The 25,334-nt window shown below is 32.5% G+C and overlaps 6 protein-coding genes across 11 annotated transcripts in view; 3 read left to right on the forward strand and 3 right to left on the reverse strand.

Moving 5' to 3' along the window:
* The first annotated feature begins 262 nt into the window (after positions 1-262).
* On the forward strand, positions 263-6,363 carry LOC111685788 (ras-related and estrogen-regulated growth inhibitor). Of its 4 annotated transcripts, none has more exons than XM_046956756.1 (4): positions 263-608; positions 5,150-5,405; positions 5,469-5,780; positions 5,844-6,363. In XM_046956756.1, the coding sequence occupies exons 1-4, from the start codon at positions 595-597 to the stop codon at positions 6,258-6,260; spliced, it is 999 nt and encodes a 332-aa protein (XP_046812712.1). In that variant the 5' UTR covers positions 263-594; the 3' UTR covers positions 6,261-6,363. The 4 variants fall into 4 exon arrangements, with proteins under 4 accessions (XP_046812712.1, XP_023303835.1, XP_046812711.1 ...); XM_023448067.2 differs by having other exon boundaries at positions 263-506; XM_046956755.1 differs by lacking the exon at positions 263-608 and adding an exon at positions 679-920.
* On the reverse strand, positions 6,294-9,581 carry LOC111685785 (armadillo repeat-containing protein gudu). The gene is made up of 5 exons (XM_023448063.2): positions 8,724-9,581; positions 8,432-8,654; positions 7,549-8,362; positions 7,263-7,477; positions 6,294-7,198 (listed from the first exon to the last, which is right to left on the reverse strand). Exons 1-5 carry the CDS (start codon positions 9,461-9,463, stop codon positions 7,058-7,060), a joined length of 2,133 nt encoding a protein of 710 aa, XP_023303831.2. The 5' UTR covers positions 9,464-9,581; the 3' UTR covers positions 6,294-7,057.
* A 2,202-nt stretch (positions 9,582-11,783) lies between these two features.
* On the forward strand, positions 11,784-14,257 carry LOC111685787 (probable glutamate receptor). The gene is made up of 7 exons (XM_046947599.1): positions 11,784-11,794; positions 11,852-12,298; positions 12,353-12,489; positions 12,716-12,939; positions 12,996-13,261; positions 13,355-13,733; positions 13,790-14,257. Exons 1-7 carry the CDS (start codon positions 11,784-11,786, stop codon positions 14,255-14,257), a joined length of 1,932 nt encoding a protein of 643 aa, XP_046803555.1.
* A 361-nt stretch (positions 14,258-14,618) lies between these two features.
* Positions 14,619-18,792, reverse strand: LOC111685781 (dyslexia-associated protein KIAA0319-like protein). Its single transcript, XM_023448059.2, has 7 exons — positions 16,561-18,792; positions 16,370-16,501; positions 16,000-16,299; positions 15,651-15,932; positions 15,348-15,588; positions 15,125-15,292; positions 14,619-15,064 (listed from the first exon to the last, which is right to left on the reverse strand). Exons 1-7 carry the CDS (start codon positions 18,562-18,564, stop codon positions 14,895-14,897), a joined length of 3,297 nt encoding a protein of 1,098 aa, XP_023303827.2. The 5' UTR covers positions 18,565-18,792; the 3' UTR covers positions 14,619-14,894.
* Positions 18,793-21,433: 2,641 nt separating this feature from the next.
* LOC111685777 lies at positions 21,434-24,426 on the forward strand. Its single transcript, XM_023448053.2, has 3 exons — positions 21,434-21,746; positions 21,858-22,381; positions 24,297-24,426. Exons 1-3 carry the CDS (start codon positions 21,540-21,542, stop codon positions 24,361-24,363), a joined length of 798 nt encoding a protein of 265 aa, XP_023303821.2. The 5' UTR covers positions 21,434-21,539; the 3' UTR covers positions 24,364-24,426.
* Positions 24,427-25,106: 680 nt separating this feature from the next.
* The window catches only part of LOC111685789 (blastoderm-specific protein 25D), a 14,725-nt gene continuing 14,497 nt past the window's right edge, over positions 25,107-25,334 (reverse strand). For 2 of the 3 annotated variants that reach the window (XM_046952373.1, XM_023448070.2), the window contains exon 8: positions 25,107-25,334. This exon is cut by the window's right edge and continues 690 nt beyond it. The gene's annotated coding sequence lies outside the window, so the exon portion shown is untranslated. The other variant, XM_023448068.2, reaches the window with a different exon arrangement.

The following is a 25,334-nucleotide window of genomic DNA, read 5'->3' on the forward strand; positions in this document are numbered from 1 at the left end:
CTATAGTATGTGCTATAGTTTGGACTATGGCCTAGCCTACTCTGTAATCAGAGACATATTGATTAAAACACCAACAATTATTGTTAACTGGGTTTGCATGGCAGTAGTGTGTTAAGTGGTTGGCCCGCCTGTTTGTACGTTGTTGCCTTAACTGTTGTAGATGTTGTTTATTGCTGCTACATCTTTCATTTTTTGCGTCTGAGTGTTGTTTATATAAACAAAAGCGATGATTTATTTAACATTAATCACTAACAAGCATAGCTATTGAACGGAAGATACTTAAATTTACGCTAACTCTCTCTTGATACAAATTTTATAATATTAATAATTCGAAATATTTAATAATAAAAACAACGTTAACACAGAACAAAAGAAAGTGTTACAAAATTAATGGATTAAAAAACAAACAGAAATTAATACACAAATAGACAAATAAAAGAAAATAAATAAAATTATTAAAAAAATATATAACATTAAACTAAATGTGTGATATCATAGAAGACATTGTAAGTTGGGCAAATTGTTATTGGCAAAAATAATTGATGATCCATCAATAAAAACAAAGTGTTTTTGTGAATTGTGAATGGTGGTTAAATGTTTATATTGAAGTACGTACTTAAATATATAAGTACATAGATACTTTATTAAAAAATAATGTGAACATTTTAAACAATTATTGAATGTTTGGATAATTGAAGAAATTTTTTAATGTTTTTGTTTAAATAAAACATAATAATATTATGAAAACAAAAACAGTTTAAAGGAGTTTTTTTGCAAGAACTTGTTAAGGTTCAAAAATTAACAAAATATGTATGTGTGTACATATTTTTGATCTTGTTTGTTTAAAATTTATAAAAATATGTTAAATAAATTAAGAAAAAGAGAAATTGCAATGCAATGTGGTTTATCATGTTTTTGCAGTAAGACATTTATTTATTTATACTTATGTATTTATGTTGATTTATTTGTTCAAGTAAAAATTTGAATTCGAGTTATATATTATTATTTTTAGTAAAATCAAAATTAATTGTATATCTTTTAATTTCTAGATTTTAAAGTCTATTCTATAGCCTGGACTATAATGTAAGGTCTGATCTATAGTCTTGACTATAGTTAGGGCTATAGAATACAATTCTAGTCTATACTATAGACTTTATCTTGTCTAAAGTCTGGACTGTAGTTTGGACTATTGTCAAGTCTACTAGACTATAGTCTAGTTTATAGTGTGGACTATAATCTGGTATATGATCAGGACTATAATCGATTCAATTGTCAGGTATTTAGACTACTTAGGACTATAGACTAGTCTATAGTCACGACTATAGTCTAGTCTATAGTGTGGACTATAGTCTTGTCTATAGTGTAGACTATAGTCTTGTCTATAGTCAGCACTACAGTCAGCACTATAGTCTAGTCTGTAGTCAGACTATAGTCTAGTCTACGATCAGGACTTGTATAGTCTAAGATCAGGACTTGTCTAGTCTAAAGTCGGAACTACATTCTAGTATATAGTCAGGTCTATAATCAAGTCTATAATCAGGACTAAAGTCTAGTCTAAAGTCAGGACTATATTCTAGTTTATAGTCAGGACTATATTTTAGTCAGTAGTCAGGAATATATTCTAGTCTATAGACATGACTATAGTCAAGTCTATAGACATGACTATAGTCAAGTCTATAGACATGACTATAGTCTAGTCTATAGACATGACTATATTCTAGTCTATAGACATGACTATAGTCTAGTCAATAGTCAGCACTATTGTCTAGTCTGGTCTATAGTCAGCACTATAGTCTAGTCTATATTCAGGACTATAGTCTATAGTCTGGATTATTATAAATACAATCAGGACTATAATATGTATAGCCATAAGTCTGGTGTATATTCTAATCTATGGTTTGGTATGTACTATATATACTGCAGTCTATAGTCAAGAATATAGTCCTTTTTTTTTGGCTGAACTATTGTCTAATCATTAATCTAGTCTATAGTCTTGACTACGGTCTTGTCTACAGTTTGAACTATTATCTAATCTGTAGTCAGCTTATAGCACGATGTCTGGATTATATATGTACTATAGTCTACAATCTGGCCCCGACACTGGTCTATAGTTTGGACTCAAATCTATCTATATTAAACTTCTAAACAGAAATCGATTTAACTTTTTTAAACTCCAGATTAATTTCAAATAATTAATAGAAACAATTATTCGATGAGTTTTCTTTTCGTTTGGAATACCAATTACGATAAACAACTATAAAAGCTTTTGTTTGTCATTATCGTACCTTTTAGGTCCGTTATTTAATTAGAAGACAGGTGCCTTAATTCCCATGACCTTTGCTGTTACATTTCACATATTTAATCGTATTATTTACCTTTAATACACATTTGTTTATTTTATTATTATTATTTCTTTACTTTACTTTACTTTTGTTTTGTATTACGTTGCTTTTATGAATATTATCCATATCTAAGTACGTAATATGTATACCAAGGTTGGGTACATTAGGATGACCTCGATTGGTATCGAGTCAAAATAAAGTTAGTTATTGGGGTTTTTGCTTAAAAAAATGAAAGTCAAATTTTTTCGAAGTAGCACAAAGTCCATTTGTTCCTGATTTAATTGTGTTACTTGCATTGAATCCTTTTTTTGATATTCTCCATTCGGAACTTTAAAAAGCTTCAATCAGTATTCTTTATATTACCCTAATGTACTCTCGTAAAAAGCGACAAATGTTGGCACATTTTGTCACTTTCAAATAATAGACAACCAACGACGATAATGTCTTTTCTTATGAAAACATTCCTGAGGGATTTACTAGTGTGTTTTTGTTATTAAAAAAATTCCAATGAAACGTTTATGAATACATATATGTACGTTTCGTACGGACGTATGGATGTCGGTTCGTTTGTTAAAGCTGAAATAACAATTGCGCGCACATAAAAATGTCATCGCTTAGATACCTAACTGCAGACGGACAGACAGACAGACGTAACTAAATAACTATGAATTTCGATAAAAAAAAACACTTTACACACTTTAAGTGACAAAAATCAGAAAACAATTGACTGTAAGACTTTTTGTTTTCGTTTTTGTCCAGAATATTTATGCGTAATATTTTCCTTTTACTTATTACTTATGTAAGAGCTATAGAACTTGATACACACAGTTATTTTTTCGTCCTTTAATTGGGAAAATTTGCTACAACAGGTATTTTTTGGAGAATGGTTAACCGGTCGTGACTAAATCTATTTTGGTGGGATTTAATGAAAGTGATTGTTTTTTTTTTTTTTTTGAAGTGTCCAATTGTTCAGAACTTTATTTCGGGAATATGTAATTGTTTTCATAAAATACTTATGTGTGTATGTACGTATCTATGTTTATATACATAAATATATTTATATATATTTTTCTTTGTAAAAAAGCGGTAGTAAGTGTTTCGAATTTCTATTGAGAAATCAAAATTCTAGAAAAAATAAAATATTGGTAAAATTTCGAAAATTTGAAATTAAGTTCGAAAATTCAAAATTTTTTACTAGACATTAGAGTAGACCTTAGACAAGAAAATAGACTAGACTATAAACTATACTGTAGATTAAACTATAGGCTAAACTATAGTCTAGAATATATTATAAACTACACTATACACTAAACTATAGGTTAAACATTACACTAGAATATATTGAAGACTAAACTATGGACTAGACTATATAATTGACTATAGAATAGACTAAAGACTTTAGACTAGACTATAGGATAAACTATAGAATAGATTATAGACTAGAGTTATAGATTAGAATAGAGTAGACTGTAGACTAGACTATAAACTAGACTGTCGACTAGACCATAGAAGAGACTATAAACCTGACTTTAGACTAGACTATAAAATATATACTAGACTACAGACTAGCCTTTATACTAAAATATAGACTAGACTTTAGACTAAACTATAGAATAAACTATAGACAATTCTATAGACTAGTCTATAGGCTAGAACATAGACTAAACTATAGACTAGACTATTAACTAGACTACAACTAGAATAGACTATAGGCTAGACTATAGATTAGACCATAGACTAGACAATAGTCTAGACTGTATACTACACTATAGACTAGACTGTTGACTACACTATAGACTAGACTATAAACTAGACTACAGACTAGACTATAGACCAGACTACAGACTAGATTACAGACAAGACTATTGACTAGACTATAGACTAGACTTCAGACTAGACTATAGACTAGACTATAGACTAGACTATAGACTAGACTATAGACTAGACTATAGACTAGACTATAGACTAGACTATAGACTAGACCATAGACTAGACTATAGACTAGACTATAGACTAGACTATAGACTAGACTATAGACTAGACTATAGACTAGACTATAGACTAGAATATAGACTAAACTATAGATTAGACTATAGACTAAACTATAGATTAGACTATAGACTAAACTATAGATTAGACTATAGAGTAGACTATAGACTTGATTATAGACTAGACAATAGTCTAGACTGTATACTACACTATAGACTAGACTGTTGACTACACTATAGACTAGACTATAGACTAGACTACAGACTGGACTATAGACCAGACTACAGACTAGATTACAGACAAGACTATTGACTAGACTATAGACTAGACTATAGACTAGACTATAGACTAAACTGTAGATTAGACTATAGACTAAACTATAGATTAGACTATAGACTAGACTATAGTCTAGACTATAGAGTAGACTATAGACTTGATTATAGACTAGACTATAGACTAGATTATAGACTAGACTATAGACTAGACTATAGACTGGACTAGACCATAGAGTAGTCTATAGAGTAGTCTATAAATATACTATCGACTAGATTAAAGACTAGTCTATAGAGTAGATCATAGACTAGACTATGAACTAGACTATAGACTAGACTATAGACAAAACTATAGAGTAGACTCTAGAATAGACTATAGACTATACTATACACTAGACCATAGACTAGCCTATAGACTTAACTATACACTACACCATAGAATAGACTAGACTATAGACTAGAATAACAACGTGACTATAGAAAACACTGAAAAATTTATGTTCCATTTAAGCTTTTGATTAAATTCCAAACTTTATTTCATTACAGTTTATCCTGCCAAATGAACACAACATCACCAAAATCATCGCTGGCTAAACTTGGTATACACACCAAACCTAAATCCCTAAAAGTAATGGTTCTTGGGCAAAGTGGTGTGGGTAAAACGGCAATGGTTGTACGTTTCATAACACGTCGCTATATCGGAGAATATGATCCCAACTTAGAGAAAATTTATACATTTAATACTTCCTTAGATAATGATTATGTACATTTTGATATTCTAGATGCAACGGGACAACCAAATGTGAGTTCATTAGAAGATTTGCTTTAAACTTTAATATAAATATCTGTTTACTTGCTATTTCAGGAAGCCGATTGTGTTAATTTGGAATCCAATATACGTTGGGCGGATGCCTTTATACTCATGTATTCCGTAACGGACAAATGTAGTTTTGACGAGTGTAATCGTTTGAAATTTTTGATCAATTACAATAAACGTAGACGAAAATTGGGTTCCAATAGCAAAGACTGTATGGCAGAGGTGCCAGTTATATTAGTTGGTAATAAAACTGATCAAATAGGCGATAGAATGGTAACGCTCGAGGAGGGTCAACGAAGGTTTAAAGAACTGAGCTGTGCTTGTTTTCATGAAATTTCTGTACGAGAAAGTGTGGAACAAGTAAGTGCAATTGAAACTTAATCTTAGAAGACTAAACATTTACTTGTTTTCTTTTTAATTTAGGTACAATCCGTATTTCGTGATGTTTTTCGCTTTTGGCGTGTATTTAGTAAGTTCCCCAAATTAAAACGTTCTACCAGTGATGTACAAAACGAATCCCTAAGTCCCGACTCAGGATGTTCCTTTTACGATACAGCCTATTTGGCTAATGAAACTAGAAGATCATTTTTAGTCATTGGTACTGCGTGTTTAGAAGAGAACGATCATTCCGAATCCACCGATGAGATTAGTTGCAGTAGTTTAAGAAGTTCTAGCAGTGAACTAGAAACACCATTTCGTAGTCGTGCCTCTACCGATGGCACGCTATTGTCACGACCTCGAAGATGGCGTTATCCCCCACCGGATTGCCGATTACCTCATACGAATCGTGTAGAGAGACGCATGAGTATTTCTACACGTGGTAGTAATGCTAGTTATTAATATTAGTTTAAATTAAAAATATTTAATATAAAATGCTTTTTTATTAATGTTATTTAGTAAAATTTATATTTTATATACTGGCTAAATAAATATTTTTTGTGCAAAGTAATTCTTTATGCGGGGATTTTGCGGAGCTGGTGATCAAAATATAAAATAGGCTTTAGATGAGACTGCAGTTAAAACTATAGACTGTAGACAAGATTGTAAACTATTAGCCAGTCTATAGACTAGATAATATAGACTGAAAGACTATAGATATGACTCAGACTATAGACAACGTACTAGACTACATTCCAGGCTATATACTAGACTAATCTGTAGATCAAACTCTTGACTACATTTTAGACTATAATGACTATAGAATGGAATGTAGACTAGTCTACTGTAGACTACATTATACTATAGACTTTTCTATAAACTGGACAATAAACTAGACTATAGTCTAGTTCATAGACCAAATTATAGGACTAGAATATTGCCCGGACTATAGAGTATATAACAGACTATAGTCCGACTATATACTAGACAAATCTGTAGACCAGACTATGATGTTTTGTCTTGACTACAGTCATGCCTATATAGATTATAAAGTGTAGACTAGATTGAAGATTGGACTATAGGTTAGATTATACTACATGTTATACTATAAACTAAAGTGTGGACAATAGACTAGACTATAGTCTAGTCTATAGACCACTATGTGGGACAGACTATAGTCCACGCTATAGACGTTTTTGTTAAAGTGAACATAAAGTTTTTGTTGGACTCATTTTAATGCTCCGCCTCTTTTTCCTCTTTTAATCTTCATCAATTTTCAATAAGTACTCCTCTGCTCTCAAAGCCAATTCACGTATATTGCGCAAACAACCAGCAGCCGCCAATTGTAATTCTTTATTGGTAGAACCCACACATTCCAAAAGAAAGGGAACAACACCACTCTTGAAATTATTAAAAGTCCTATCAAAATAAAAATTCGACTATATATATTTTTTTGTCAAATACCTGATGCATAGTAATACAATTTTGTGGATCCATAGATAGTTTTTCTAAAGCCATAGCTGTGGTACGATGAACTTCAGGATCATCACTAGTCATATAGGAGACAATGGGTGTAACAGTTCTTAAACGTCCCAATTCTTGGGTATTATTACCGAAAGTAGCACAACTAGCTATAGCAGCAGCTAAATTTTTACGCAATAAATCTTCAGTGGTATTAACTAGTATAAACGGAAATGGTTATTTGTGTAATTTGAAGGAGTATTATTATTTTTATTCATATTGATCTCACCCAATCCCGCCAATTTGTATATTACTTTAAGATCAGTTAAAATCGCCAAATTTGTACTATCTTTTGCTATAGTAGCAATAGCAGCACATACCGCAGATAATACTAAAATATCTTTAGATTTCAATAGACCTACAACCAATTCCATGGCACCCACTAAACTGCGCACCAATTCCCCCGATTCATTGGCATTCTGTACACATGGACAAATAGCATAGGCAGCATAAGCTTGGACTCGCGTATTAGAATTTTTTAGTAAAGACCATATTAAACGTACAGCATCCAATTCTTCTAATATATGCATACTTTCCATATCTTCGGCGCATTCTTTTAAAGCTTTAGCTAGATTTTCCAATAAGGGAGCGTGAGAAGAGTTCAGCAGGGAGACCAAAGCCGGTAAACCATTAGAATTGCGCAAAACATCGCGATTATTCTGAAATCTAACACATTCTGCTATTGCACCCGCCACATTGGTTAAAACGGTGTCGGATTCATCATTAAGTAAAGAAATCAAATGATTAACCGTACGCAATTGATCAAACTTTTTAACATTATCTTCAGATATTGCACACATCCAAATGGCTCCGGTGGCTCCTATTAACAAAGGTTTATTGTCACGTACAGTTTTATCCTTGATAATGGCCACTAAAGGTTCTAAGCCACCAGCTTCACGCACCAAATCTCGGGTAACCTGATCAAAGGCACATTTATATAAAGCTGTACTGCCTTCCATTTTTAAATCCAAATTACTGGAACTTAAATGATTAACTATATCGGCAATCATACCTTCGGTGGTTATGGCCAATTGAAATTTTGGCTGCATACGAAAAAAAAAGTTATTTCACTAAAACTTAAAAGTTTTATTGAAACTTTTTTGATAATTTACCTGTGAGGCACATTTCTGTATTGTACCCATTATGGGTATGACCACATCTATATGACAAGATTTCAATAAACGTGCCATCAGGGGAACAATACCACTTTTACGCATTAGTTCTTTATTATGTTTAGAATCAGATAAAGACCATAAGGCTTTAGCTCCTGCTCGAGCCATATTAAGTTGTTCGATTTCTTCGCTAGTCAATTCTTCTCGTGGAGTTTGTAAAATACTTATGGAAAGACAAAATTTAAAACAATTTAAAACCTTAGACCACTATTTAATGTTACAATCAACTTACTGCAATTTAACATCTAATAGATCTACTAACTTGGGTATACCACCACAAGTGCGTACATATTTACGAGCCAATCTAACTTTCGCCACATTAGCCAAAGTCTCAGCGGCCACAGTTTTCAAGTCCTTCATGGAGGAATTCAAAATATCAATAATAAGAGGAATACCATCCAAATCCACTATAGTTTTACGTATATCGATATTTAGAGAAATATCCGCCATTACAGTTAATGCTCCCAATCTACATTTGGCATCATTACACTCCAATATATTGACCAAAACCTCTAGACCACCAATATCTTGTATAGCAAACTGATTGATTTGTGTAGTCAAATCGTAATCCTGTAGACAACATAGCGAAACAATTGTAGCCGTCTGATTGCCCGCTTTAATGTATTTCACCAACTTTTGTATATTATAGTAATCGGCTGGTATTTCCGCTGCTCGTGCCACATCCTTCCAACGTTCTTCTTCATCGGTTGAGGAATCTACTTCTGTCGAATCTGAATCTTGCACATAAATCGAACTTTTAACATTTGTATGACGTTCCGGACAGCTGCCACATTTTTGTTGATTTTTTGGTCTTCGAAAGCGTAATTTCGTTTTATTTTCCATTTGTGTTTCTTCGTTATGGACTCTTTCAACACTAGTGTCATTCGTGTTTTTATTTAAAGGATCTAAATTAGCTGAATAGGTATTAGGCGCATGTTCTTCATTGGCAATACTCGCATGTACATCAGTCATTGTACGATGAATATTTATTTATTCAATTTCCCATAAAATTTGTAAACAAAAAATCCAATTACAAAATAGACAGTGAGTGTTAAAAGTTTGTGAACGTTTAAAGAAATTTCATTTAAGAAATTTTTGTTTGAATTTTATTTCGCTTAATCAACCTTACAGCAGCCGGCTTAATACGAAACCATTTTTCTGGATCGGGACATAATAAGTCATAACATTTACATAAATAAGGACTAATTTAATTAATAAAACAAGTAAGAGTTCTATATTCGGCTGTGCAAAATCTTATATGCCCTTCACCAGTCAAAAAGTCCTCTTTTACAACACTTTCTTCGGGGTCAATATGCTTATATTCATGTTTCAAGATTCAATATTATAGAAAATTCCAAAGAGTACCTTTTGAAAAACGAAAAAGTACAAAAAAGTTCCCTTTTATGGGTTCTTACCTAATTCAGACTCTACATACTTAATTTCATATTTCTAGGTTCAATATTATAAAAAAAATTCAAAAAGTACCTTTTAAAAAACAAAAAAGTACCAAAAAGTTCACGTTTTCCGATTAATTTCATGTTTTTAGGTTCAATATTATAGAAAATTCAAAAAGTACCTTTTGCAGAAAGGAAAAGTACCAAAAAAATCCCCCTTTGATGTGTTTTTGTATAATCCTGGCTCCTCTACATACTTAATTTCATGTTTTTATTATTAAAAAAAACTCAAAAAGTACCTTTTGAAAAACAAAAAAAGTACCCAAATGTTCTCTTTTATGTGTTCTCAGCTAATTCCGAATCTACATACTTAATTTCATGTTCCTAGGTTCAATATTATAAGAAAATTCAAAAAGTACCTTTTGAAAAACGAAAAAGTACCAAAAAGTTTCCTTTTATGGCTTCTTACTTAAGCCAGGCTTCACATAATTAATTTTATTTTTCTAGCCAATAACAGCACACTAGCGCTGCTCTCGCTCTGCTACTCTTACTCTGCTGCTCTAGGTGCTCTTCAACAGAGGCCATTCAATGGTCAGAGATTAGATAGCTCGAATACTTGGTGAAGCCTACACCTTGGTGTTAGGGACTAAAAAATTGGTTACAGTCTGCTGCCTGGCTTAGTCCTTGCATAGATTGAAAAGAGGTCGAACCAGAGCACCGCATAATCTGGTACTATAGAAGGGCAGTTGCCCGCAGTCTGTGGTTTAAACCCAAATTCGCGGGAAAAGTAAGTGGCGGTGATGTAAGTTAATGTCAATATTTCGGGATAAGTTTGGTGCTGTTGCTGAAACAACAGATACCCCACAGAGGAGTTGGTATTAATTGTATATGGTGTGGGATGAATGCGAGGTACGGCGGGCCTCACCCCACCCGTCTACCTATAACGAATGAGTCGTATAAATGAGATGTGTGCTGGGTTGTATGATGATGAATGAAAGTTTCCTATACAAATAATACCATTAAATTTTCCGTCCTTGTCCAGAGTATACTCTGTTCATATCTGAATTACCACAGTGTGTCCTTGTTCGGTCCACCGGTTTCGTATCTAGGTGCTGTTGCCGAATCAACAGAGGCCACCCAATAGGCAGAGATTAGATAACACGAGTACTTAAGCAAAGTGCTTGTTCATGGACCGATCAAATACATGTACAACAATTGACACCTGAGTTCTTCATTGAAGGATTCAGGGCTCGTTGGTAGACCGTTGTCAAGTCTACACAGTGGATGAAAAAGACCACGTGGTACTCATGCCAGCTACTCACGTAAAACACTCGATATTCATACCCTTCTCACAAAGGTGAGGGGTTTAAAAAGATATCGGAATAGAGGTCTACGAAATGTATTTGTTACCGAATAACGGAAACTGCATGAAATCCAAAACTGTATCAAGAACAAATCCTTTATTTTCATTTCAAACCTAAAAGAAACTTTTTACTAATAACAATCACTGTATTATCTTTCAAATAAAAATTCAACAAAATATGGTTGCCATAACATTTCAAGAAACACACAAAAACCTACAGTGGGAACATTATTTAAAATGTTAAGAATACTTCTCTCATCACTGTTATACACTAACAGTTATGTTAAATACTTGAAGTAACCCTTTTCACTGTTTGACAATTAGGTTCAAAATAGGTCAACGAAAGGTTTAATTGAAACTGTCAATTTGAAAACACAAAATGTGTGTCATTTGAAATTTTGAATTTAGTACACACTAGTTGCTAGCTGCTTGCTATTCGAAAAAAATAAAAACAATGTTAGTAAAACGCATTTTGTATTATTTTCTACTTTGTTTTTCTATAGCAAATTTGTGTTTTGGGAAACATGCAGTTTTAATGAAAGCTATGTAAGTTATAAGACATAATTTTTAATGTATTCAACATAAATTGAAATTCTCAATTAGTTTTTCAACTTCTCAACAAGAGAATCTTCTGCGCACTCTTTTATCGGAGATATTGTTAAAGGCTCAGGTAGAACGCTGTTATGTTATTATATCCGATGAGTGGTATAGCAGCATTTACGATCACAATTTCTTTAAATATTCTCGCAATTCGGTAACGAATTTTTACTTACGTATTAAAGACACCGAAGATTTAAAGGCACCCAACTATAATACCGTCAGAGTGCTGAAACAGATAAGGGCCTTTAATTGTGATTTACATTTGATTACTTTACTAAATGGCATACAAGTTAAACGTCTATTGTTATTTCTCGAGAACTATCGTATTTTGAATACTAAACGAAGATTTGTTTTTATACACGATGATCGTTTGTTTGAATCTGATATGTATCGTGTTTGGAGTAATATGATTTTTTCGTTATTCATAAAGCCTCAGGAGGATGAGGAAAGGTAAGTTAATATGGGCAATGTATAGTTTTTGTAGCTAGTTAATCAATTTTCAAGTTTTATGATTTCAAATATTGCTTTTCCTAATATTTTGGTGAATGGAGCCATAATTCCGAAGCAAGTTTTTGTGTGGTTTAATGGAAGGTCTTTAAAGAAAGTTAAGCTCTTTGCCAATACATCCGGCAATTTACAAGGTATTGCAGGAAAGTCTATCTATCTATCTATTTATCTATCTATCTATCTATCTATCTATCTATCTATCTATCTATCTATCTATCTATCTATCTATCTATCTATCTATCTATCCATCTATCTATCTATCTATCTATCTATCTATCTATCTATCTATCTATCTATCTATCTATCTATCTATCTATCTATCTATCTATCTATCTATCTATCTATCTATCTATATTTCAGGTTTACATTTACCGGTGGCTGTGTTCGAGCACATACCTATGATAACATCTAACAAGTATGGTTCAACGGATACTAAATATAAAGGAGTTGAGATTGAAATAGTGACAGCATTGGGTAAAGCTATGAAATTTAAACCAGCATTTTATGAAAGTCCAAATAGTCAGCAAGAACGTTGGGGAAGGCAGTTAGCAAATGGTACTTATACAGGATTGATAGGGCAATTGGTAACTATATTTGTTTGCAACTGTATAAATCACTTTTTGTTCATTAATTTCTTTAGAGTTCGAATTCTGCTATAATTGCTATTGGTGATCTACATATTTTTAATGCCTTCAGCACAATCATCGACTTTAGCAATCCCCATAGCTATGAGTGTTTAACATTCTTAACACCCGAATCTTCGCAGGATAATTCATGGAGAACATTTATACAACCATTTAGTGGCAGTATGTGGGCTGGTGTTCTACTATCTCTATTTCTAGTGGGAACAATTTTTTACATTTTATCCTTTCTACATGCTTTACTAATGCGCAGGAAATCATCGCGGTTTGGCTCTAGAAGGTTTTTTAAACTATTTCGTCAGCGTAAAAGTGAGGGACGCATAACGATAAATAATTTTCGTGACATACGATTTCGCAGTTATCTTAATCAAATGGCGGTGTTGTTAAAATCTGAAGATTTATTTGATAATTTTGAAAATTGTATACTCTTAACGTATTCCATGTTAATGTATGTCTCATTACCACGAATGCCGCGTAATTGGCCGTTACGTGTTTTGACTGGTTGGTATTGGTTATATTGCATTTTGATAACTGTAAGCTATAGGGCTAGTTTTACTGCTATATTGGCTAATCCAGCACCACGTATAACAATAGACTCTTTAGAGGAATTAATGGAAAGTCGTTTGACATTAACGGTAGGTTCTATGGAAAATAAAAAACTATTCGATAATGCATTTGATGAGATACTAAAGAAATTGGGCACCAAAACGGTAGTAGTTAATGATATCACTGATATAGTAAGTATGAATACAGATTAAATGACATTGTTACAAAATTTTTAATTTTTTCTTAGACCAGCAAAATAGCCAAAGGAGGTTATGCCTATTACGATAACCATTATTTTCTAAAGCATTTACGTTTAGAGGAAGCCTCATCCCATAAAGAAGGTGACGTTTTACACATCATGAGCGATTGTGTTGTGAAAATGCCTGTAGCTTTAGGTTTAAATCGTAATTCTCCTCTAAAGCCTTCTATCGATAAATATTTACAACGTTTAATGGAATCGGGTTTATTGGCTAAATGGCTTCAGGATACCGTTCAGCATTTTGCCACCGAAGATGTAATGCCGCCAGAGGCTTTAATTGATTTGCGAAAATTTTGGGGTTCATTTGTTCCATTGGCAATTGGTTATTTTTGCAGCTTTATAGCGGTATTATTTGAACAATGGCATTTTCGTTACGTGATTTGTAAGCATCCACTGTATGAGAGATGCAATCCGAAATTGTATTATAATTTTAAGAGAAAATTTCCTGATAATTAATAAAATGGTGTTGTTTGTGTAGAACAAGATGATGTTTAAATGGTGAATAGTATTGAATAGATATAGATAGATAGATAGATAGATAGATAGATAGATAGATAGATAGATAGATAGATAGATAGATAGATAGATAGATAGATAGATAGATAGATAGATAGATAGATAGATAGATAGATAGATAGATAGATAGATAGATAGATAGATAGATAGATAGATAGATAGATAGATAGATAGATAGATAGATAGTTAGTTCATCCAAACATTATAATTAAAATAAAACACTTTTTATTATTATGAATAAAGCAATGTTTATTATTATTGTTTCGACATTTAATTCAACTCAGTAAAACAAAATGGAACGTTGTATAGAGATGTGCGTATTATTACACGAAAAAAGCTTAAATAAAATGACATATGTTATTGCAAATTATATTAATATATAGAAAATATATGAATATATAAATATATATGTAAGTACATACAACTAAATTAAAGGAACATATACATAATACACATACAAAATAAACATATCTACGTATAAGTATACAAATATTTATGTATACATTAAGGTACGTAATAAATAAAATATTACACTATCACAATAATAAGAGAAAGATAAAACTAAACGATAAAAATTTTACGTTTTAATTTTGCGACCATGTTTTCCTGGATATTTTGCACGATCATGACCGTTATGTTTAGTTTTAGAAGTGCCATTTAAGCGTAAACTACCATTCGATTTGGAACGTGATTCAAATAGAACATCTGAATCTGTTTCCGAATCGGTTAAGGAAGTGGCACGAGAATCTGTAAGTGGAGAACATTATAATGATATAGTTTGCAATATTACTAAGAGGAATTAATTACAATTTTGTGCCTCTTCATCTTGTGTACCAATTAGAGAGTACTTTTGTACTTTTGGTCTAGAGCGTGGTTTTTTCGATTGTCTACAGGCAACAGCGATAACCCAGAATATGGCAGATAGTATAAGCAATGATACAATAACACCCACAAAAACATACAGAACTGACCAATCTAATAATAATAGTTGTTAGTAAATTCTAGTTTATATTTTTCCATTTTGTCTTACCACAATTAGCTTCTTCAAAACCCCAAAAGTAACCAAATGAAGGCATCCAAAAGGCTTCACAGAAACAGGCTCTGGTATCGTCATTACAAACACCATGTCCAGAACATTTATTTTGACACACTACCGTACGCACATCAGCAATCACGGTACCCAAAATTGAGGCATCTCTTTGTAATTTATCCTTGAGTAAATGCTCTATAGCCAAACCATCCATGGGACGTCTTTCCTCACCATTTTCCAGCTTTTTTTTTTATAAATATTTTTAATACATTTTTAATGAAAATTTTAACAATATGTTCCTACCTCCACATAGAATATCAATATAGCTGCATTTGTTCTGGTATCATGTTGTAATTCCCGTACTTGTATCTTCAAGTCTCCTAGGAGTAAACCAATTTTTTGTACTATTGTATTTAAAGCGGAATGTGTTAACATTGAAATATTCGTAGGCAGTGTTAATTGTACTAGATTCAACAACATAGGATCGGGATGTACAAATACACTTGCTGTATCCGAACTGGTTAAACCCTGTTCATCGCTGACGGTTAATTTAAAGACATAACGTCCCGATACCAAATTTGTAAGCTTGAATAAGGATTTATATGTTTAAAACAAACCCAGTTTTGTTTATATACTTTTGCTGAGTACTTACTATCATAACAGGTTGATTATCAGTATCGGCTACAATTTGTCCAGCTGCCAGACTAGCATCTTCTCTAGTCCATTTATATTTAACAACCCCTAAATCATCCGATGATAGATTACCATTAAAATATATTGCAGTTACCGGTAGTGTAATACTTTGATCACCACCAGCATTAGCTATGGGTGGTGAATTTTTCTCTTGCACCACTTTTAGCCACATACTATCCGAGGCAGTATTGTTACTTTCATCGGCAACTGTCAACTCAAATTCGTATAAGCCTAGTGTGAGACCAGTTGCATTGGCAATCTAAAATTAAGTTTCAAAAATAATTCCTTTTTTTCGAATCAAAATAATAGCCTTCCCCTTATAAACATACCGTTTCGTTTGAGTTGTTTATAACCGCCTTATTGGGACCAGATATCTCCTTCCATTGATAGGTTTTAATGCCAATATCATCTGTAGAACCGGAACCATTTAATATAATCCAATTTGTAGGCAAATTTATTGTCTAAAGTAATAATTAATAGAAAAATTAAACAATCCCTTTAAATTAACTCTCTTTATTACCATATTTGCTCCTGCCGCCGCTATAGGTGGTGAGTTGGTTGGTGGTTTAACGAAAACGTGAACTTTGGCCGTACTCGACTGGCCACTGCCATCGGTGACCTTTAAAACAAATGTATACATGCCCTCCTCCAAATTAGATAATTGTACATAGGGTGTTCTAGTATTTTGCATATCCACCGCTTTAGCTTCATCACTAGCATCTTTGGTCCATTCCCAGGCCACAATTTCATGATCATCTGAACTGGCGGTACCATTAAGGGTAACATTATTATTGGGTAAATACAAAATGACAGCATCTCCTGCATTGGCTACGGGAGGATAATCGGTGCCTTTTAGAACGGTTATAGTAGCAGTGGTAAAATTAGTAACATTATCTGTATCCATAACGGTCAACTTAAAGGTGTAATTGCCAGGTGAGGTAAGATCTGTCAATTGTAAAGTATTCACTTCTGGCAACTTAGGCTGATAACCTATGGGCCCTGAAACCACTTCCCAATGCCAGGAAACAATTTTATCATCATCTGTACTAGTGCTGCCGTCTAGAATAGCATTTGTAGTGGGTTGTCTAATAGTTTGTTCACTGGGTGTTATTATCACTTGGGGCACACGATTAATCCTTTTCTCGGGCAATACTGTAACATTTGCCATAGCCTCACCATAGGTACCATCCCCAGTGACAGTTACTTTGAAAGTATATAAACCTTCTGAGAGATTTGACAATTTTACTTTTGATTGGCTCTGATCGGATATAGTGCCATTCATGGGACTTTTTGGCTGATTGATTAACGTCCATAGATATTTGTATTTCACATTACTAGATTCCTCATCGGGTACGGTAAAGGCTGCTAAAGTTACCTCTTTCTCTGGTAAACGTACCTCTTTGGAGACCACCGACACCATTAATTTCTTATTGGCTTCCGTTTTTGGCGTAGGTTCAGCTTCAGATTTCAGCTGAGTTGTGGCTTCATTAGAAGCAGAAGATTCCAGCAGTAAATTATGAGCTGCTCCCGATTCATCGAGTAAATTGTAATCCACATTATCGGGTACACAAACTCTTAAATGATTACGCACAAAACCTCTTCGGCATTTGCATATTCCAGTGGTAACATCCACCCTTACAGGGGCGCATTCTTCATTTATGGGACATCTGCTTTCACTGCCCGAGGTCATATCCAAACTACACGTTATATAATTGGGCATTGCCGAGGTATCGGGTGAAAGATTTTCCCGGTAGTAGTTTAAATCTTCTGGTAAAATACCCTCATTTTCATCTAAAGGTGCAGACATAAGTAATTGTTTTACTCTTTTCTCAGCCATAGGAAAATCATCTTCATCATAGTTATTTGTTTCACCTCCACCACGTGTAAAATAAGGGAACTTATGAGGCTGTTTCCAAAAATTTAAAGAATTTATATTTTCATCTGTTTCCTCCAAGGCACCTAGTTCATTTAAAGCTTTCGAAGCTTTAAGTGAACTCAACCAAGACTGTTGTTCCTTATCGCCATGGTTAGCCTTAACAGGATTTACCAATACCATTTGTATACGTTCGCTAATACTTCTACGCTCCTTGGGTAGACAAGATTCATTGCTAACACATCTTACATGATAACACTTGCGTCTATACATAAAAACAATATTGCAAGTATTATTTCTACCCTTTTCACAGCAAGCCTCTACACAAGAACGAAGATCAACTTCGCCATTGGTGGTGGCGGCGGCGTCCTCAACAGAGGGATATTTCTCAAAGATACCCGCTTTGAATTCATCCCTTGGCATGGCACTCTCAAAAACATAACGTACCATATTGGGACATAAAGCAGCCAAATCACCATCACCCGCATTACGTGTATTAACGGGAGTATGTACATCTTGTGTGGGTTCATGTAATGTAGCAGAAGTCTCTGTGGTAACCAAAGTATTTTCGCCTAATATTAAGGGCACACAAACCCCTAATATTATTAGCCATACTTTGCTGAAGTAATACATTTTATCATTAACATTCATATTGGAAAATTAAGAAGTTTTTTTCATCAAAACAAGGTTGTTTGATTATGAAGGTTTTAAAATATCGTTTCCATTCGTTCAGAGTGCAACAAATTTATTTTAACTTTTTATATAAATCCGTACAATTTTCTTTAAAATTAATAACATTTATTTTTTTTATTATATATTCGCACAATTGTAATGTTAGAACTTCAACATAAAATATTTTATTGAACAATAAAAAAGAAAAACAACCACCATCGACAAATGTCAGAATTTTTATTGTTCGATAAACAGCTGTAGGGCGTTTTTACACATTTACTTAGTAATGATATTAAGATAAACGGTTTTTTTTCGATTGTGTACAGTTTTATCGACTGTTTGGAATACCGTTAAAATGAAAACATTAAACAATACTAATTACAATAAAAAAGTTTACATTTTAAAGATTTAACAATTATTTTAATGAACTAATGCACAAAAAGCACTAAACAAGAACTGAATAAGATCTGAACCAAAAACTGAGCTAAAACAGAACTGGAAATGAACTGGCCTTAACGGAAATATGTATAACTGAACTAGTACTGAATTAGAACTGAACTAGAACTGAACTAGAACTGAACTAGAGCTGAACTAGAACTGAACAAGAACTGAACTAGAACTGAACTAGAACTGAACTAGAACTGAACTAGAACTGAACTAGAACTGAACTGGAACTGAACTAGAACTGAACTAGAACTGAACTAGAACTGAACTAGAACTGAACTAAAGCTGAACTAGAACTGAACTAGAACTGAACAAAAACTGAATTAGAACTGAATTAGAACTGAACTTGAACTGAACTTGAACTGAACTTGAACTGAACTTGAACTGAACTTGAACTGAACTGAACTTGAACTGAACTTGAACTGAACTTGAACTGAACTTGAACTGAACTAGAACTGAACTAGAACTGGACTAGAACTAAACTAGAACTCAACAAGAACTGAACTAGAACTGAACTAGAACTGAACTAGAACTGAACTAGAACTGAACTAGAACTGAACTAGAACTGAACTAGAACTGAACTAGAACTGAACTAGAACTGAACTAGAACTGAACTAGAACTGAACTAGAACTGAACTAGAACTGAACTAGAACTGAACTAGAACTGAACTAGAACTGAACTAGAACTGAACTAGAACTGAACTAGAGCTGAACTAGAACTGAACTAGAACTGAACAAAAACTGAATTAGAACTGAACTTGAACTGAACTTGAACTGAACTTGAACTGAACTAGAACTGAACTAGAACTGGACTAGAACTAAACTAGAACTCAACAAGAACTGAACTAGAACTGAACTAGAACTGAACTAGAACTGAACTAGAACTGAACTAGAACTGAACTAGAACTGAACTAGAACTGAACTAGAACTGAACTAGAACTGAACTAGAACTGAACTAGAACTGAACTAGAACTGAACTAGAACTGAACTAGTACTGAACTAGAACTGAACTAGAACTGAACTAGAACTGAACTACTAGAACTGAACTAGAACTGAACTAGAACTGAACTAGAACTGAACTAGAACTGAACTAGAACTGAACTAGAACTGAACTAGAACTGAACTAGAACTGAACTAGAACTGAACTAGAACTGAACTAGAACTGAACTAGAACTGAACTAGAACTGAACTAGAACTGAACTAGAACTGAACTAGAACTGAACTAGAACTGAACTGGAACTGAACTAGAACTGAACTAGAACTGAACTAGAACTAGAACTAGAACTGAACTAGAACTGAACTAGAACTGAACTAGAACTGAACTAGAACTGAACTAGAACTGAACTAGAACTGAACTAGAACTGAACTAGAACTGAACTAGAACTGAACTAGAACTGAACTAGAACTGAACTGGAACTGAACTAGAACTGAACTAGAACTGAACTAGAACTAAACTAGAACTAAACTAGAACTAGAACTGAACTAGAACTGAACTAGAACTGAACTAGAACTGAACTAGAACTGAACTAGAACTGAACTAGAACTGAACTAGAACTGAACTAGAACTGAACTAGAACTGAACTAGAACTGAGCTAGAACTGAACTAGAACTGAACTAGAACTGAACTAGAACTGAACTAGAACTGAACTAGAACTGTACTAGAACTGAACTAGAACTGAACTAGAACTGAACTAGAACTGAACTAGAACTGAACTAGAACTGAACTAGAACTGAACTAGAACTGAACTAGAACTGAACTAGAACTGAACTAGAATTGAACTAGAACTGAACTAGAACTGAACTAGAACTGAACTAGAACTGAACTAGAACTGAACTAGAACTGAACTAGAACTGAACTAGAACTGAACTAGAACTGAACTAGAACTGAACTAGAACTGAACTAGAACTGAACTAGAACTGAACTAGAACTGAACTAGAACTGAACTAGAACTGAACTAGAACTGAACTAGAATTGAACTAAAACAGAACTAGAACTGAACAAGAAGTAATTTATATAAATTCGAATTGTTTTCTCCTCTAATACATTTATGATAATTTATATAGGAGTTAAGGAGTCTATTTTAATTATTCAAACTATACAAACAACTGCGATCGTTTTTAACAAATTTGTTTAAACAAAATTTAACACATTACAAAAAAACAAAGTAGCAACCATGCATTAGCTCCTGGCACTTAATTTGTGTTTTTATTTGTTTTTAGCACATACTTACAAACTCGGTTTTGAGAACAAGATCTTCGAAGGAGACATAACATGTATGTAAGAGAAAAATTTTAATCGAAAGATAAGCATGTGGTCTAAACAGGAATGTTGTTACAGAAAACATTGACCATCTTTAATATTGTTTGATTTTCACATCAGACCTATGAGATACATGATGCACCTTAGCCCTTTGCAGTTTAGAAAATGATCAGTTGTATTTGAACTGTAAAGCGTAAAACATTCTTGAGAAGCAAAGCGCAGCAAAAGGGTTTGATTTTGTTTCTCTAAAATGGCTGCTGTAAAACTGGTATTAATTTTATTATTGTGTGTCGAAATACTGCATGTTAAAGGTATTCGTACTAATAATGAGGAAGAAGAACCAGAAACACTTGATGCACACATTGTTTACGATCAAAGACAAAGTGGCAAATATAATATTCATGTTGTTATTAAAGATGTGGCGATTATAGAAATGGATCAAAATGAAATTGCTGATGTAAGTAGAAATACGATTGAAATAAATGTATTTTATTAATGTAAAATCAAACTTTGTTTAGATAAGTAATTATTAAACATTTATTTAATATTTAATTATTACATTTTCCAGCAAAATTATAATGATGATGAATACTACTATGATGAAGATGATTTGACTGTAAAACCTTTGATTACCAAAACCACTACAACAACTAACAAACCTTTAGACACGACAACAACAAAGAAAACTACAATTTCTGCTACAGAAAATGAAAGTGTTGTGACAACAGTGTCTACAACAATTCCCACAACCACAATTAAGAATAAAATTCCTAATAATGAGGAACATTTTAACATGTATTCATTATTTCCACAGCCAGCAGTTGATACGAAATCTCGTAGCAAAATCGAACCAATTTATGCTATCGAAGAACCTACTATGTTGCAACCCAGACATCAATTGGATAATTTTAATTATAAAATGCCAGCACAATCTAGAGATGAATCGAAATTGTTCAAAAATTCAAGAATTTATAAAGTAAAAGTACGTCGCTCTCATCACATTACACCTCAAACAGTGCGTTGTCGCTCATTTCAATATAGAGATGCTAGGGGTAATTGCCGTTCAAAGAGATCTTCATCTGGATCAATACTGTAAGATTATTACTATTTTGTAATTTAGGAATATGATCTATTATGCATTTAAATTGAGTTAAATTCAAAAAAAAAATATTTTCTAAAACTTTTTTAAACAATCTTTATTATAACATCAATGAAATACAATTGTACAATTCACAATTGGTGTCGTAGTATGTCGTAATTTTTTTATTATAGATTTGTTTTTGTTTTATAACATTTTATTTGAAAACTTTTTATAACTTACAACGCTACAACAATACGACATCTATTGTGATTTGAACAAATGTTAATTCTATTATAAAATCATTTCGTTTTTTCCAAATTTAAACTAAAAAAATTAAAATCACATATTTAAAAATATACCATTAAGTTTTAGAGTACATATTTTTTCCTTTAGAAGACCAGGTCTCTTCTGGGACATCTTTTTCAACTTTCTCCTCTGTTTTTTGGTTGTCGATGTCTTAGATCATTTACCTCCTTCACCGATTTCAGGACTTCTGGTTCAGTTCTAGATCAGTTCTAGTTCAGTTCTAGTTCAGTTTTAGTTTAGTTCTAGATCAGTTCTAGTTCAGTTCTAGTTCGGTTCTAGTTCATTTCTAGTTCAGTTCTAGTTTAGTTATAGTTCAGTTCTTGTTCAGTTCTAGTTCAGTTCTAGTTCAGTTCTAGTTCAGTTCTATTTCAGTTCTAGTTCAGTTCTAGTTCAGTTCTAGTTCAGTTCTAGTTCAGTTCTAGTTCAGTTCTAGTTCAGTTCTAGTTCAGTTCTAGTTCAGTTCTAGTTCAGTTCTAGTTCAGTTCTAGTTCAGTTCTAGTTCAGTTCTTCTTCAGTTCTAGTTCAGTTCTAGTTTAGTTCTAGTTTAGTTCTAGTTCAGTTCTAGTTCAGTTCTAGTTCAGTCCTAGTTCAGTTCTAGTTCAGTTCTAGTTCAGTTCTAGTTCAGTTCTAGTTCAGTTCTAGTTTAGTTCTAGTTCAGTTCTAGTTCAGTTCTAGTTCAGTTCTAGTTCAGTTCTAGTTCAGTTCTAGTTCAGTTCTAGTTCAGTTCTAGTTCAGTTCTAGTTCAGTTCTAGTTCAGTTCTAGTTCAGTTCTAGTTCAGTTCTAGTTCAGTTCTAGTTCAGTTCTAGTTCAGTTCTAGTTCAGTTCTAGTTCAGTTCTAGTTCAGTTCTAGTTCAGTTCTAGTTCAGTTCTAGTTCAGTTCTAGTTCAGTTCTAGTTAATTTCTAGTTCAGTTCTAGTTCAGTTCTAGTTCAGTTCTAGTTCAGTTCTAGTTCAGTTCTAGTTCAGTTCTAGTTCAGTTCTAGTTCAGTTCTAGTTCAGTTCTAGTTCAGTTCTAGTTCAGTTCTAGTTCAGTTCTAGTTCAGTTCTAGTTCAGTTCAATTCAGTTCTAGTTCAGTTCTAGTTCAGTTCAAGTTCAGTTCTAGTTCAGTTCTAGTTCAGTTCTAGTTCAGTTCTAGTTCAGTTCTAGTTCAGTTCTAGTTCAGTTCTAGTTCAGTTCTAGTTCAGTTCTAGTTCAGTTCTAGTTCAGTTCTAGTTCAGTTCTAGTTCAGTTCTAGTTCAGTTCTAGTTCAGTTCTAGTTCAGTTCTAGTTCAGTTCTAGTTCAGTTCTAGTTCAGTTCTAGTTCAGTTCTAGTTCAGTTCTAGTTCAGTTCTAGTTCAGTTCTAGTTCAGTTCTAGTTCAGTTCTAGTTCAGTTCTAGTACAGTTCTTTTCTAGTTCATCTTGAATTCGGTTTAAGTTCAGTTCTAGTTCAATTCCAATTCAGTTTTAGTTAAATTCCACAGCTTCTTCGTTTGAAAATGGCGCGGTTCAACTCGTGATGAATTCAAACAATATTTCGTACGGATCTGGAGAACAGCGCCATTCACTTCATAAAAAAATATTTTTAGTTTTTTATTAAACTCTTTTTTTTTTTCTTTTTATTATTTTTTGCTCCTTCAAGAAAACGTCTCTTCAGAATGCTCGTAACGCTGCCATTTAATCAGGATGAACAACAAATTGATGATTAAATTATCCACAACAAAAACACAAAAATAAATAAAAAACACTTGATTTTGTAAAACAAACTAAATGTGAGTGAAAAAAATATTGTATAAAATTGACTTAAAAAAAATATTCAAAGCAATTTTATACAATTTTTTTTAGAACAAAATTTAGACGTTCCACAAAAAATTATTTAAAAATTTTTTAAAAGACAAAACGTTTATGTGAAAAAAATTTTCATTTACACGATATTTTTCCATTAAGGTAACGATGTAATTCTTAAAGAAACAAAGGCATATATTTTTCCAGATATGATTTAAATACATAAATAATTTATAATAGTTTAATAGTGGATTTATATAAACAATATATAATACTTTACAATAAGATATGTACAATCTACAATAAAAAAAGACTTTTATTTAAATATAAAATTAAAAGATAATAATAATCAAATCACCAAAAACAAAAGAACAATGTATTTTTTTTTCTTGTTAAAAGCATTGCCTTATAAAAGGCAGAATGCGCTACTGTCTTAAAAAAGTAAACACTAAAAACAACAAGTATAAATGTTGTAAATAACTAGATTAAAAATAATCATTTCAAAACGATTCGAAATTTATGTTTTTTTTTTAATATTTGGTTTAGTTGGTTAACTTAAATAGAAATTAGAGCAAAAAGTAAAAATATAAAACAAACCACAGACAAGAATTGAGAAAAAATTTTAATATTTTCGTTGTAAAACAAAATTAAAAAGTCAAAAATGCTAAAGTTAATATAAAAAATTGTAAAAAGAGACAAATGGACAACAAAGAATTAAACGTAAATTTTGAAATCAAAATATAATAAATAACAAAAGTTTTCTAGTTTTAAAATGCAAAATTAAAATTATAAATAGTCAGTTGTTGAAGTAGTAAAAATTGTTAAAAAATAAATTTCCTATTTAATAATGTTATCAAACAAAATATAACAATTATCTTAATCATCATCATACATT

The sequence above is a fragment of the Lucilia cuprina genome, chromosome 2, assembly GCF_022045245.1.
Source record: "Lucilia cuprina isolate Lc7/37 chromosome 2, ASM2204524v1, whole genome shotgun sequence".
Lineage (NCBI taxonomy): Eukaryota > Metazoa > Arthropoda > Insecta > Diptera > Calliphoridae > Lucilia > Lucilia cuprina.